We start from the raw sequence: 12,957 nt of genomic DNA, 5'->3' as shown, positions 1-12,957 counted from the left end.
TTAATTTCATTGTAAATATTTAAAAAAAATAATAATAAATATATGTAAATTAATTAGTAGAGACATATATTTCAGAAAAATTGTGATAGATGCTTAAAATCATATTATATGCGAAAAAATGCTGAAATGGTAAAATTCGCATATAGTTTTTTTTCTCATTTAAAAATTTTGTGATTTTTTTGATTTTACACGTACAAAGTGTGCAAAATATTTTTTTTCCAAAAAGGTTTTAGTTTAATGGTACACGACCCACTGATTCATAAAATAAATTTCATAAATGCAGCAATTTTTGACCAATTTTATTTATTATTTCTTTTAATGCAAAAGCTATCATATTTTTTCTTTTAAATTTACCTAGCATATTTTTTTGCAAAACTACCCGTTGTCATGTAGCAGGCAGTGATAAAATTAATCTTAAATTAATTGCACTTATAAAGGAGATGACATTAAGATAAAAAACAGTAAGTTTCGTTTTTTTATAAGTAATATAAAATCTGTGTTTTAATCAGGTGCGTACAGTCCATCCAAGATATGAACACTCATTGCTACAGTATTGGTGAGAAAATATAATAGGGTGACCTAGTGAAATTTAGGGTTAAATTAATTTTTCCTATTTTAATTTAATTTGTTGAAGATAATGTAAAAATATCACTTTCTTACTTATTTTATTTATTTATATACATATTTAACTCAAAAACACTCTCTAGGTTGAATATCTGTTTAATATAATATTTTTTAAAAATACAAATAGAATATTACAGGAATTGTTCTATTGATTAAAAAATAACACAACATGACAATAATTTAAAATAAAAATATAATATATTATAATTTTTAATTCAATTTCCAACGTATGGTCACCCTACCATTAAAACACCCCTGATTTAGTACTGGTAACGTTCTCCTATCGGTGTAAACAAATTCGCGGAAAACTGTATATGTATGCATGCATGCGTACACGCACCCTTGTTTCCAACACAACGATGATGAGCGTTAACATCTTGGACGGACTATACAGTGAGATCCATTCCTTTTCGCTCGCTCGCATGTTAAGCGACGAGAGTGAGTACATCTTATATAATTTTAGCCAATTATATAAGATGTTGCAATTTCCATATTGATGCTGCAGCATCGAAGTGACTATAATAGATCAGTTTCTGTATAGTAGGTATTATCATGAGTTTTTTATCGAGAAAAATGCATATAGCTCCATTCACAGCAGGTAGTAAGAAAAGAAACAAAGATTTTCGGTTAAATACGTTAAATATACTATTTTATGAGAGACTTCATGACGAATCATGATTAGCGAATCATATTAATATCTTATTTAAGAATTTAAAATAAATTAAATTACCAATCTTAGCGTTCGTTTACATTTTAATGATTAACTATAATATAATTTAAACGTATACATATTAACACAAATGTCGAGAAATGGAAACATAGAGAAATTAGAAACAGTTATTATGTGTAACGAGTAAATAGAGATTTATTGTAAATAGAAAAAATTACAACATAAACTGTTAAAAATTAGGGCGATAATTTTACATCTTAAGTTGCACCAGCGTATTTTAATAATTAAATTGTTTTAAATATGAATGCTAGGATATTAAAAATGACAGAAAAACTAAGCGTCCATCGATCTCTAAAAAATTTATATAATATATAATTGCTTTTCGCAAATTAATCTACACTAATCAAAGAAGAGCATAAGACGATTGTTAAAATATCAAGTGCTTCAGATTTTTTTTAGCAATGCTTTGATAAAATAAAGAGTGACATTTCCGTACTTTTATTAATTTAAGAATACCAACCTATGACCGTTCCATCTTGAAGCCGCTTTTCTTTTCTGTATTGTCCACTCTGCGTTTGGTACTTGAAATACCTTTCAGGCCCTTCATCCGTCTGTATGTGATATTGATTACTTGTCTCACCACTCGATTGAGAAGTGCGAGCAGTCTCCATGCAGCACATCTGAAACGAAAAACATTATTATCATTATTTAATTGGTAATAAAAAAACATAAACATATAGAAGTGGAACAGCTCTTCGTCTACTCAGTCACAGTTTAGTACGTCGTTCAGACTACAATAAAAATAATCTGAAATTCGACCCGCGGGATGATTACCTTATTTGGTGATTATTTTTGTAGACCATAATTATTATTCATTGTCAAAATGTTTACAGATGTATCATGACGCGATTCTGTTATTGCGACATGTTTTTTTTACTTTGACGTTTTCATTTTCTAAGCCGTACAATACGATAGTTTGACCGTGAAAGTGCTTAGCATTCAACGCGTGTCGTCTTTGTAATAAAAGGTACACCTTATATCGGTATCTGTGACAGGATGAATCATACGATACGCACAGAATCTAATATTGACGTTTATCCAATGTCGACCGTGGTCTAGTGTTACAAACTTGACCATGAAACCGGTGACGATTTTTCCACAGAATCTGTTTTGAGCCCCTAATATGGCATTGACAACATGCATGCAAATTTTGGATAAGCTCATCGATAATAATCAACATAACGCAGCAATATTATTTTTTTTCGATGTTTGGGAACATATGTTTTGAAAATAGATTTATCAATTCATGGCACGTGCAAGAGAAGAACAATGCGTCATGTAATATAGGGCTCAGCCTTTTATTCACCGAGAATTTATTATAAAAAGATGAAAGAGATCTACCGACGACGAGGAATGTTGATTATGATCGTAATTGAAAGTGAAAATTTGTCTTATAAATATTTATAAGTTAACTAAATGCAATTACATTATAAAATTTGACTCCACAGTGTTCGATCGCTGCATGAGAATTATGTGGATATGAACCAATGAACCGCAAAATTGTTTCCCTGGTTTGAATTTTTCAACATTTATTGACTGTTATTGACCTCTAGATGAGCATAAAAAAAGGCGTAGAAAAAGCATCTGGTTATTATTGGAAGGATATGGCATTTTAAAAATGTTAATTTAGATCGTGGGAAATTATTATAAATTCTAATAAACCAGTTCTTATATATTTTGTATTAAGCGTATGTTGTTTTTGACTGTTATTATTGTCATAGAAATACTAACATCTTAATTTTATAATACAGTGAATAGTTAATGAAAGTATTGAATGGAAGCAGTGGATCTGTTTATCTCGCAATGATGCTTCACTTAATAAAATGTGGCATTTATTAAATTACTCACGTACTTATTGCCGTTCCAAGTCCAATTGATCTGTTTGCTCTTGAAACACCTCTTTATTATTATATCATTATTGCGACCATTAGACCAAACTGTTTGACAGGTGAAGTCTTTGTTCGATTTTTTGCCTGGTGGGTGGTACGAGTCCGATTATGGCGTGTACCGAGGCGTGGTGTATCTGCGATATTGCAAATAAATTACACCCATTTTTCACGGCTTCACGGTTTTCTTATGTCACGTCTATGGGATGTTATGTCACATGAATGTCATGTGGCAAGGTTCCGATCGGTGCAATTATTGTTATTACACATTATGAAGATATATGTATATATTATAAAATTATTACATTCCGTGAAGTATGAAATTGTCTAAGAGACTAATGGTAATAATGTGCTGGGGTTTGCAGTATCGGCGAGGTCGTAAAATGACATGGTTTGTTGAGACCTCTTCGCATATTGTTTAGATTTTTATGAATAAAACATGGCGTGCACTGCATGCATTTTAATCATAGAGATTATTCATAAAATACGATATAAATACATGCTATAAAGGAAAAACAAGCTTTGCACATTATCTAGATCTAGCAAGGTATTTCAAATATATGATATTATTGTTTTTATCTGTAAGATTTTATCAGGAGAGGATGAAGTAATTAAAAACGTATTAATCTTTATAATTCAATAATATACATATTCAATAAAAAAACATATAATTTAATAATATACACAACTATGAACAAATTTAAAATTAACACATGATTTTACACTTTTAATTAAAAAAATATATTAAAGTGTAATTATATTTTACCATGTTACGCGAAAATTATCATTAAATAATATAAAAAAATGCAGCATACTATCTACCTTCGTTGCTTTAATAAGAAATATCATCCTCTAAAAATAATCTTGAGGCAAAAATCAGCTTAAAATGCATTCAATATATGTATATGCTGTTTATGTTTCAAAATCACTTTTATTATAAAGGGTTTTCCATTATCATTACTTTATAACCTTCATTTTAGTTTTCAGTAAGATAAATGTTCAGGGACTTTGTATATGCATGATAAAAGACATGTAGAGCTATGAACGTTTTAAAAAATTGTGAAGAATGTATTAGGTATTCCAAAAATAATGTCATTTTTTTAACATTTATGATTTTACATACAGTCGTGCTTTGCCACAATCCGATATTAAAACAAAAATTGGATGCCAAAATTTACCTTGGCAGAATTTTTACTAAGTCAAAAATTTATACAAAATTTCTTTAAAAAAATCAGCAACTACGACCCCTAGACATTTGTGAAGTGGTAGATGATTCATTTGATATCCGTAAATATCAAAGAAAGCTTAAAAAACGATATCAAGAATAGTCAAAGATGGACAATGAAGGATTGTGCATTACGAAACTCTAAAATATAACTAAAATAACTTCAAACTTTTAATGTGTTTAGCTAGATCGTTTGCACGAAGAAGTAAAAAATGGTCTGCACTTGTCAACAGAAGTAAAATAGTTCTACAACACGACAATGTGAAAGTAAGGCTTAACAATGGAAGTTACCCATAAGTACATGGAAAACTACCCAAAATTGACAATATGTTCTACCCCACGCAGAAAATGTATTGTTCTGTAAACATTTGTTAACGATCGCTAAAAATGGCTATCCGGATGTTTCCTTTTTAAAGCGTAAACACATTTCGTGGGTGTGTGCAAGAAGAAATGCAATTGGCTCACCAGCATCCTCATCTGCGATTCGCCAGAGCTCAAACTGGCAATATAAAATATGTGCAGACGAAGGAAGACGCGATGAGAGACGCGTTGGACAGAGAGACAGATTACAGACATCGATAATTTAACTCGACATTTAAGCAAAGTCTCTCTGATTTCTAAGACCTACCATTTTGACTCCACCACCGGATACCGGCCAAGTCGCATAAAAGCTCGAATGGGTGCCCGGTCAATTTACCATAAGACTCGTTTTTTATTAAAAAAATAATTAAAAATTTTTTTTAAATGAAAATTAAACTTTTAAACACTTTTTGCTTACGACATTTTTCAGTAAAATTTTATTTTGCAATGTTATGACACTTTTAATTTTTACATTGGCCGCCATTTTGTAAAAAAAAATTATATTTTTTTTTCATACAGAACGTATAGAATGTGTTTGGTAGTTCTATACGATACTAAAAATGTAATTTTTAATCTTTAAAAACAAGCAGTTAAGAGCGTTAACTCTTCTGAAAGTCGCAAAATGGCTCGTATGGGGGTCCGATCGAACTGATACATCGCTTGTTTTAAAGCAAAAAACTATTTTTTTTATATTTTATTTAGATGAAGTTTAGGATTTTAAACGTTTCATATATAGCAATCTATTCGTTAAAATTTAAACCTACTGAGTTATGAGTATTTAAGTTTTCATACTAGTCGCCATTTTGCAAAAAATTGACACATTGGATTTTGCTAACAAATATATACAGGGTGCTTAAGAATTCTATACTGTCACCAAAATTCAACTTTAAATATGTATAAATAAGCTCACACTGACCTTAACTATATTGCAAGTCTTATAAACGTATGTATGGTGGGTCGATCGACTCATAACACTAATCGTGTTTTGGAAAAAAAAACTTTTTTTTTAAATTTAATTTTTTTTTAAACAGTGTCATAAGTATATTCGAAAGCTGTATTTTGTATATATCTTTAAAAGGAACCAAATAATTTGTAAAACCACACCTCTTTGGCATTTTACAATAATAAAATGCAAATAAATAAAAAAAATATTTTTAGTATTTTTTAAAGGAAGTAAAAGTAACGATGAATTATATAAAGTACGACACAAATTTTATTTTTGTAGCAAAAGAGCTTTTGTGGCAGATTCATTTTATCTCAATTTTGTATGCAAATTTTTTGTTAAATTGTCATTTTATCGTGAGTTAACAACTCATATATTAGGTTAAAGAATATTACTAGCGAACATTCATATTATTATTGTTTAATTTTTAAGTATTACCCATAATCTCATTATTAGTAAGTAGTAAATAAATGTGCTAGTTATGATGCAATAGGTCCTACTTCAATTCTTAGTTTTGTTTCCGCATTAATTAAATTACAATCGCAACTAAGACTGCAGTAAAGTATTTAAATTAAAAATAAAATATATGCATTGCACAGGCAATATTTAAAGTAGAAGGTAATAAGAAAATATACATTTAATTCTGTGTTTTTAAAATATTTGAAAAATATTTTTTCATGAAATATTAAATAACTAATTATAATCTTATGCTATATATTCCAAAAAATATTTGCAATAACACGCATTAACTACTTTTTTTGTAACGAAGTTGTATTTGGGTGAACTAGTATATTGAAATCTAAGTCTCGATATGCTTGGAATAAAAAAGCTCGATAAATAAGTTTTACATATTTTTTTAAGTCAATAAACTTATGCTATCTGATTGAACACCATTTAAGCATGATTTATTGTACGCATATATTCATAACGCGATTGATTGATAAAAGAGCACCTTGACCAATTAATGATATTTTTTATAATATTATTAATTATTTTGCAATTTTTAGCAGCGACCTAAATCGGTATCTGGTGTGTGGGCGGGTCGCGAAAATTAAAGAACAACTCGTTAACAAATAATATTCAATAATACAAGAGCTTTGTTAGGTATTATGGCATAAAGTAGTAGCTGATATATATTAATAATAATTGTATCAGCGTAGATCGGTATTTCTCGCCCACAGTTTCTGCAACGGTCGATACGTGGGCGCCTCTTCACACAATTGAACGTTGAAGGAATTGCGTCGGCGAACGTGATAAATCGAGCGTTTTAATGTGAGAGGTTTAGAATTCATTATTAGGGACGCGTTGCAATGGTGATTGATATTTTATATCTGATTACAATTAATGGTAGGTAAAGTGTTATGCATATGAGCAATTAGAAAAATATGTTAACATTGAAATAAATTTTAATTGATAACATTCATGCTAAATAAAAATGGTATGTCTACCTGTGGATTCAGGTTATTCCTACATATAAGTTTGTCTCGGTTGATAAATTATACATGAAATCAGATTTACATAAGTTTATAAATGCCATAGAAAAAACAGTGCTTTCTAATAATTATTAGGAACGTCCAAACTGATTAAAATCTTGTCTTCAAATAACATATTTTTCTGAATATAAAAAAAAATCTTTTAGAATCTTTAGCAAATTGTAAAAATATGGATTCATAATCAATATTATATTAAAAATATTATATATTTTAAGATATTCAGGGGAATAATATCGATCAAACTTTTTGATAGAATTTCCGAATAATTCAACATCAATTTGTTTGCCTCTTTGTCGTCAAAAAGGTAATTTTTATTTTAGAGGAGTAAATTCTTAAAAAGCCTTTAAATTCTTTATCTTCTTTTTTTCTTAAATATAAATAATAAGCTATATTTAATTTTATTTATTTAGTACTTATTTCCTTTTTTATCGCATGCTGAAATTCCATCATCCAAAGATATATGAGGATTCAATACTCATATATCTTTATAAAAACAATGTGTTGACCAGCGATACAAACGACGCGACATCACTGAATCAGTTTTAAGATTATAATAACAATATTTACTATTTTTCTAAACTGAATAACAATTTTTTACTTCGATTTATGTGTAAAATTGTAAGCAAATATTAAATTAAAAATTAAAAAAACCAAGAGTCTTTAGTTCAATCTCAAGATGTAAGGCTACGTAAATACTATTTTAAAAATACGTGAACACGAATACTACGTGATCTCTGTATGGTAAAATTGATACAACTTAAACGTATATGTAGAAATCGAGTCGATACTTCACGAATAACACTTTGTGAAACGACATGCACATGAGGATACTATGTAGGTCCTACGTGAATTCTATTTGATCAATACGTGGATGTTTAGAAACATATGTTTTTTAAGGTTTATGGCACTCTGGACTTTCTTTACCTTTGCGTGAACTCTTTTTTAACCAGTTATTCTAGATGTCGAAAATATGTTGCACGATCGGATCGGTTACTTCATCAAATCCTTATATGGGTTGACGCGACGCACGACTCTGGCGTCTCGCGAAATGTTTCCTTCGTATAATCGACAAAAACTCATTAGATCATAAAAACAACACCAAAAAAAGTGACGTGGAAAGTTTTGAATAGATAATTGAAAAGGCTTGGGTTAATTCGAGATGAGCCTAGACGATAGCTGGTTGAAATGTGGTCATCGCATTTTCACACGCCATTGTATAGGAAAAACTACTTTTTTCATTGTTGAAAATGCCACTGTTGAGCTTTGTGAATATTGTTAAGATAGAAAATTGTGAAAATATTTATAGTTTATGTTAGTGGTTATATAAAAAACAAACCATATAATTTGATGTATATTTAATATTAAATATACACGGTGTACAATATTTAAAAATAGTTCAGAAGAATCACATTGATTTCTACTGCCATGCATAGAAGGCATGGTAGTCATTACAAAACAGCTGTCAGTTAGGTTTGATGTAAATTAGGAAAAAATACAGTAGTAAGAACTGCACAAAAAAATATTGTTTTGTACAGATTTTTCCAACACGTACTTAGACAATGTTCACCCAATATTCGCATCCCTCATAAAAATCATATTGAATTATTAGCAATTTTTTTTACTATAAATTGAAACAGATTTAATTTAATAAAACAACATAAGCTTATGTATATAAAATGCATATAAATTGAACAAATTAGAAAAATATGTAACAGATTCAGAAAATTTTTAGATTTACCTTGATTTGCAAAAAATACAAAAATAAAACATTTGGCTAAAATTCTTGCTGTAAATGTGTTACTTATTAATAAAAAAAATATATGTAACGCTGGACACTAAGTCTTGCTTTTTTATGCATTAGTTTGTTTCATAGAAAGTGGCTGATTTTTAGTTAGTCGAAAACTCTGATTAGAATAAGATCTTTGTAGTAAATAACCATTTATGTTTATTTCCCAATGGGTGTTATATTCTTTACTTTCATTTCGATGTAGATTACAATAATACATATTATTTTTTATGGTAGTTAAAACAATAACACTGGACATGGTAAATACAATTTTTGAATCTGACGAGAGTAGTATTAGTCAGAGAACTGTAATACTTTAAATTTGATATAATAGATAGTTCAGTGAAAGACAAACTTTTATTGTTGATAAATAAAAGATTGTGAAATACTGTTTAAGCTAATTTACAAACTTTTTTATTTTTTATTTAAAATTATTTACTGACATCTGGATTCCATAGGAAAGGTGAAAAATAGATGAACGGGTACCGCACGAACTTTTGCCGCACGGCAAAAAAAAAAACAGCACATTTCGAAGTCTGTTTTTTATTAGTTAACAAAAAGAGTAGAGTACCATACTTAAAGAGAATTATTATCTGAGATGAGAAATTGATTCTCTATAATAACCATATGATTTTAGGACAGGATCTGTCCTGAACTCCGATATTTTGGAGCTTCTTTGCTGTTAAAGTACTGTCTGACAGTAGATTAGTAGCAGTAAATAAGCTCCAAAATATGTCAGTATATTGGTATCCTAAAATAATTATTTATCGATTGTTTCTTGAACTAGGCGAGACTATTACAGCAGAATTAAAAATTAACCATTAAACATCTAATATTGGTAAACAGACTTGAAGCGATATTGGTCTATGAGAATGTGAGACATCATACTTCACTAATCACTGTTGGAAAATAAACGATTATAACATATCTTTTACAGATTTCCAAGTAAATTTATTTTATCGAAATACAAAATTCCATAATCAGTTATATTATAAGCTCCCTTGACAACTTTAAAACTTAAGATCAAGATTTATATGAATTAAGTATTCATATATATTTAAACGGTTAGCAAAAAACCTTCACTGTTAATTGATCATATATTAAATAATGAAATTGTAGTATAGGGTATAATGATATATGTATAATAATATAAAAAATATTGCGTTTTAAATCTCACCAAAAAATCTGTCATTTTATTTGATACCACTGTAAGCTTATATATATTTATCTTTTTAGCTAATGACTCTTTTTCTGAAATCTTCGGTTCTCTAGAAAAAATATTGATTTAACAGTTTCATCAGAATTTCTGAACAAATCACAATTTATTTACGCACTAATCTTATTTCATCAAAGAATGCAATAATCTTATTTTAGTAACTATTCAAAAGTCTTCAGAATGTTTATCCATTTTTTAAAAGATAACCTGATTTTTAATTTATATAAATTAAATCATAACAACCCATATTAATTCGTTTGTGTGAAAGAGTATCTAAAAATACTATCTCAAAAAATTATGATTGATAATTCAGGTCTTACCTTATTTTTCTTACTTATAAAATAAATCATAATAAAAAAATTAAATAGTAAATTACTCAAAACTATTATAATCTGTGGTCAATAAATTATATTAAGAAATCTAGATTGTAAAAGATGCATTATTTAGTTAATTTAATTTTTGATAAATATAGTAAATATTATAGTGTACATTGTAATATACAACTATTTTAAAGCGTATTCTGGCTGAGCTTTAGCTTGTCGCCATTGTCAAAAGTAAGCGGCCTTTGTGTTATAATTCCTTTTTCTCACAAAATTATCGCTTCAATCGTATTAAAAAGATGGTAACATTAAATTCTCATACGTTGCATAATTTTAATATTCTTTCCCCTCAGATTACGTAACAGATTAAAAAATTTCCAAAATTACGCAATAGTGTAGGAGAAATTTTTAATATAAAAAACGCCAATGCCATGACATATATTTTGAAGAAATATAAACCCAAGTATAAGTCCTAGGTCAAATATGCTATGAACATTTAAGAATTTACGCACTAACTCCCACATCATACCATTTTAATCTATCGTTGACCACTCGCAGTCATATTGCAAAAGTTTTATTATCAGAATTGGCAAAAACGGCAATATAATAATAATTTAATGTATAAATAAAAGTTTCGTATTTCTTACGCTAAAATAGATAAAATACAATACATATTCATAAAATATATTACATGCAATCACATAAATATGCAAATATTAAATTATTATTTGTCATTGTGTTTGAGTGTATATGAATAGTTAATAAAAAAGATAATAAATATTGTAGTTAAAAATAAATATTAGAAATTAAATTTATCATAGTACATTCACGGAAACTATTATCGATAATTATTTCAATAATAATCTCAGCAAACAATGAACTCTCTTAGATGCATTCTTTGGATCAACTAGGAAGTCGATTTCTCGTTAAGACATTGAGTGGAAATCTTATAGCGTATTTTTGTTTACGTTACGTAACAATTGTGATCTTAAGAGATAAGGATCGATACCAGAATTCTAACAATCAGATATTAATTCATACATTTTGTGGAATTCCCAAGGTATTGTTTTCTACGCGTAAATCAAAAGCACGATGATTTTACAGTGACAAGATCCAAGGAAAACGTTTCATGCATATGTATTTTTTGAAAAAAATAGTCAATCGTACGTTTGACTATTAAAAAAAAAAGAAAATTTTGCTGTGCAATAGGCGTAGCAAGGTTAAAGTGGGCGTACAAACAAGCTACCTTCTCACTAATAATATATTACTTAAAAAATATACAAATGTTCGATGAATGAATATAGAGCCTTGACTCGGTTCAGAAAAGTGTCTCATTTTTTTTATAAATGTAATCTTTTCAAGATAAATATAATACTTTTAAAAAACGTAGTTCACTAGCGAGTTGAACGTTTTGTCTAAGAGCCGATTGTTAAACAAACTGTTTGCGGTCGCCGTTTCGCAATCTTAGTCGAAATTAACGTGTAATGAGATACGTGAACTTCTGTCATTCACGAGCTGATTATGGACATTTTGCGAAGAAGATTAGTTTGAATTCAAGGCTCGAGAAAAATTCAAGGTATTTCAGGGCGACCTCAAAGGAATCGGTTCCAGCCGAACAATAGTCGTTAGCGACGTTTCATATTCTGGACATGGTTTAAAGTTCTCACGGTTGGTTGAAAGGTCAAAAAGTAATGCGTGTTAATCAATTCATAATGTCAAATATTAAAACGTTCCGGTTTAAACAGTCGTGATAACCTTAAGCGACGTGTACGAGCGGTGCATAAAAGAAGGCAATGTTTAGAGGCTAGTTATGGATGGATATTGAATTATGCATGGCATGAAATTATGCCAATTTACTGTCAGTCAGTTGGAGACGTCAATCAATAAATACATTAATTATTATATATTATATGATATAATATTTTCCGCAAATAATGGGAGCATATTGTTATAAGATCAATGTGTGAGGATTAATTTATAAAGGTTTTAACAAAGTTGTCAATCTATGGATAAAAATACTCAAAACTGTAAATACCTATTAAATTTAAATTCATATAAAGGATAAATACACTGAAGTTTAATACTGTAAAAAGCCAAGTTTTTCTATATATTATATAATAGGAAATATTTAAGTATCATTTTTTTATGTGGCAGATAAATTAGAGTTATTTATTATCACTATTATAATTCCGATCGCCTCAGATTAAGATTTTATAATTTATCATATTCTTATGGATCATAATCGAAGTGATTAAATAAAATCATTTGCAACATAATAAGCGTTAGCACAAGAGCTATAACTAAATTATTACAATAAACATCTACTAAGTAAGTAGCGAAACACCAGACTGAAATCAGTAGCACCTATTTTATT

General features: G+C 28.7%; 1 protein-coding gene across 1 annotated transcript in view; it reads right to left on the bottom strand.

The window, feature by feature from the left end:
• LOC148237796 (uncharacterized) overlaps positions 1-12,957 on the bottom strand; it is a 28,953-nt gene that overhangs the window by 2,736 nt on the left and 13,260 nt on the right. Inside the window, exon 3 of the mRNA XM_088181206.1 lies at positions 1,815-1,974. Within this exon, the coding sequence (XP_088037332.1) occupies positions 1,815-1,974 (160 nt within the window). The remainder of the gene's footprint in view (positions 1-1,814; positions 1,975-12,957) is intronic.

This window comes from Plectrocnemia conspersa, unplaced genomic scaffold (genome assembly GCF_051122295.1).
Source record: "Plectrocnemia conspersa isolate PC_06_02 unplaced genomic scaffold, ASM5112229v1 ptg000002l, whole genome shotgun sequence".
NCBI lineage: Eukaryota > Metazoa > Arthropoda > Insecta > Trichoptera > Polycentropodidae > Plectrocnemia > Plectrocnemia conspersa.
The sequence above is the reverse complement of the archived record's forward strand: the minus strand, read 5'-3'. Positions and strand labels throughout refer to the sequence as shown.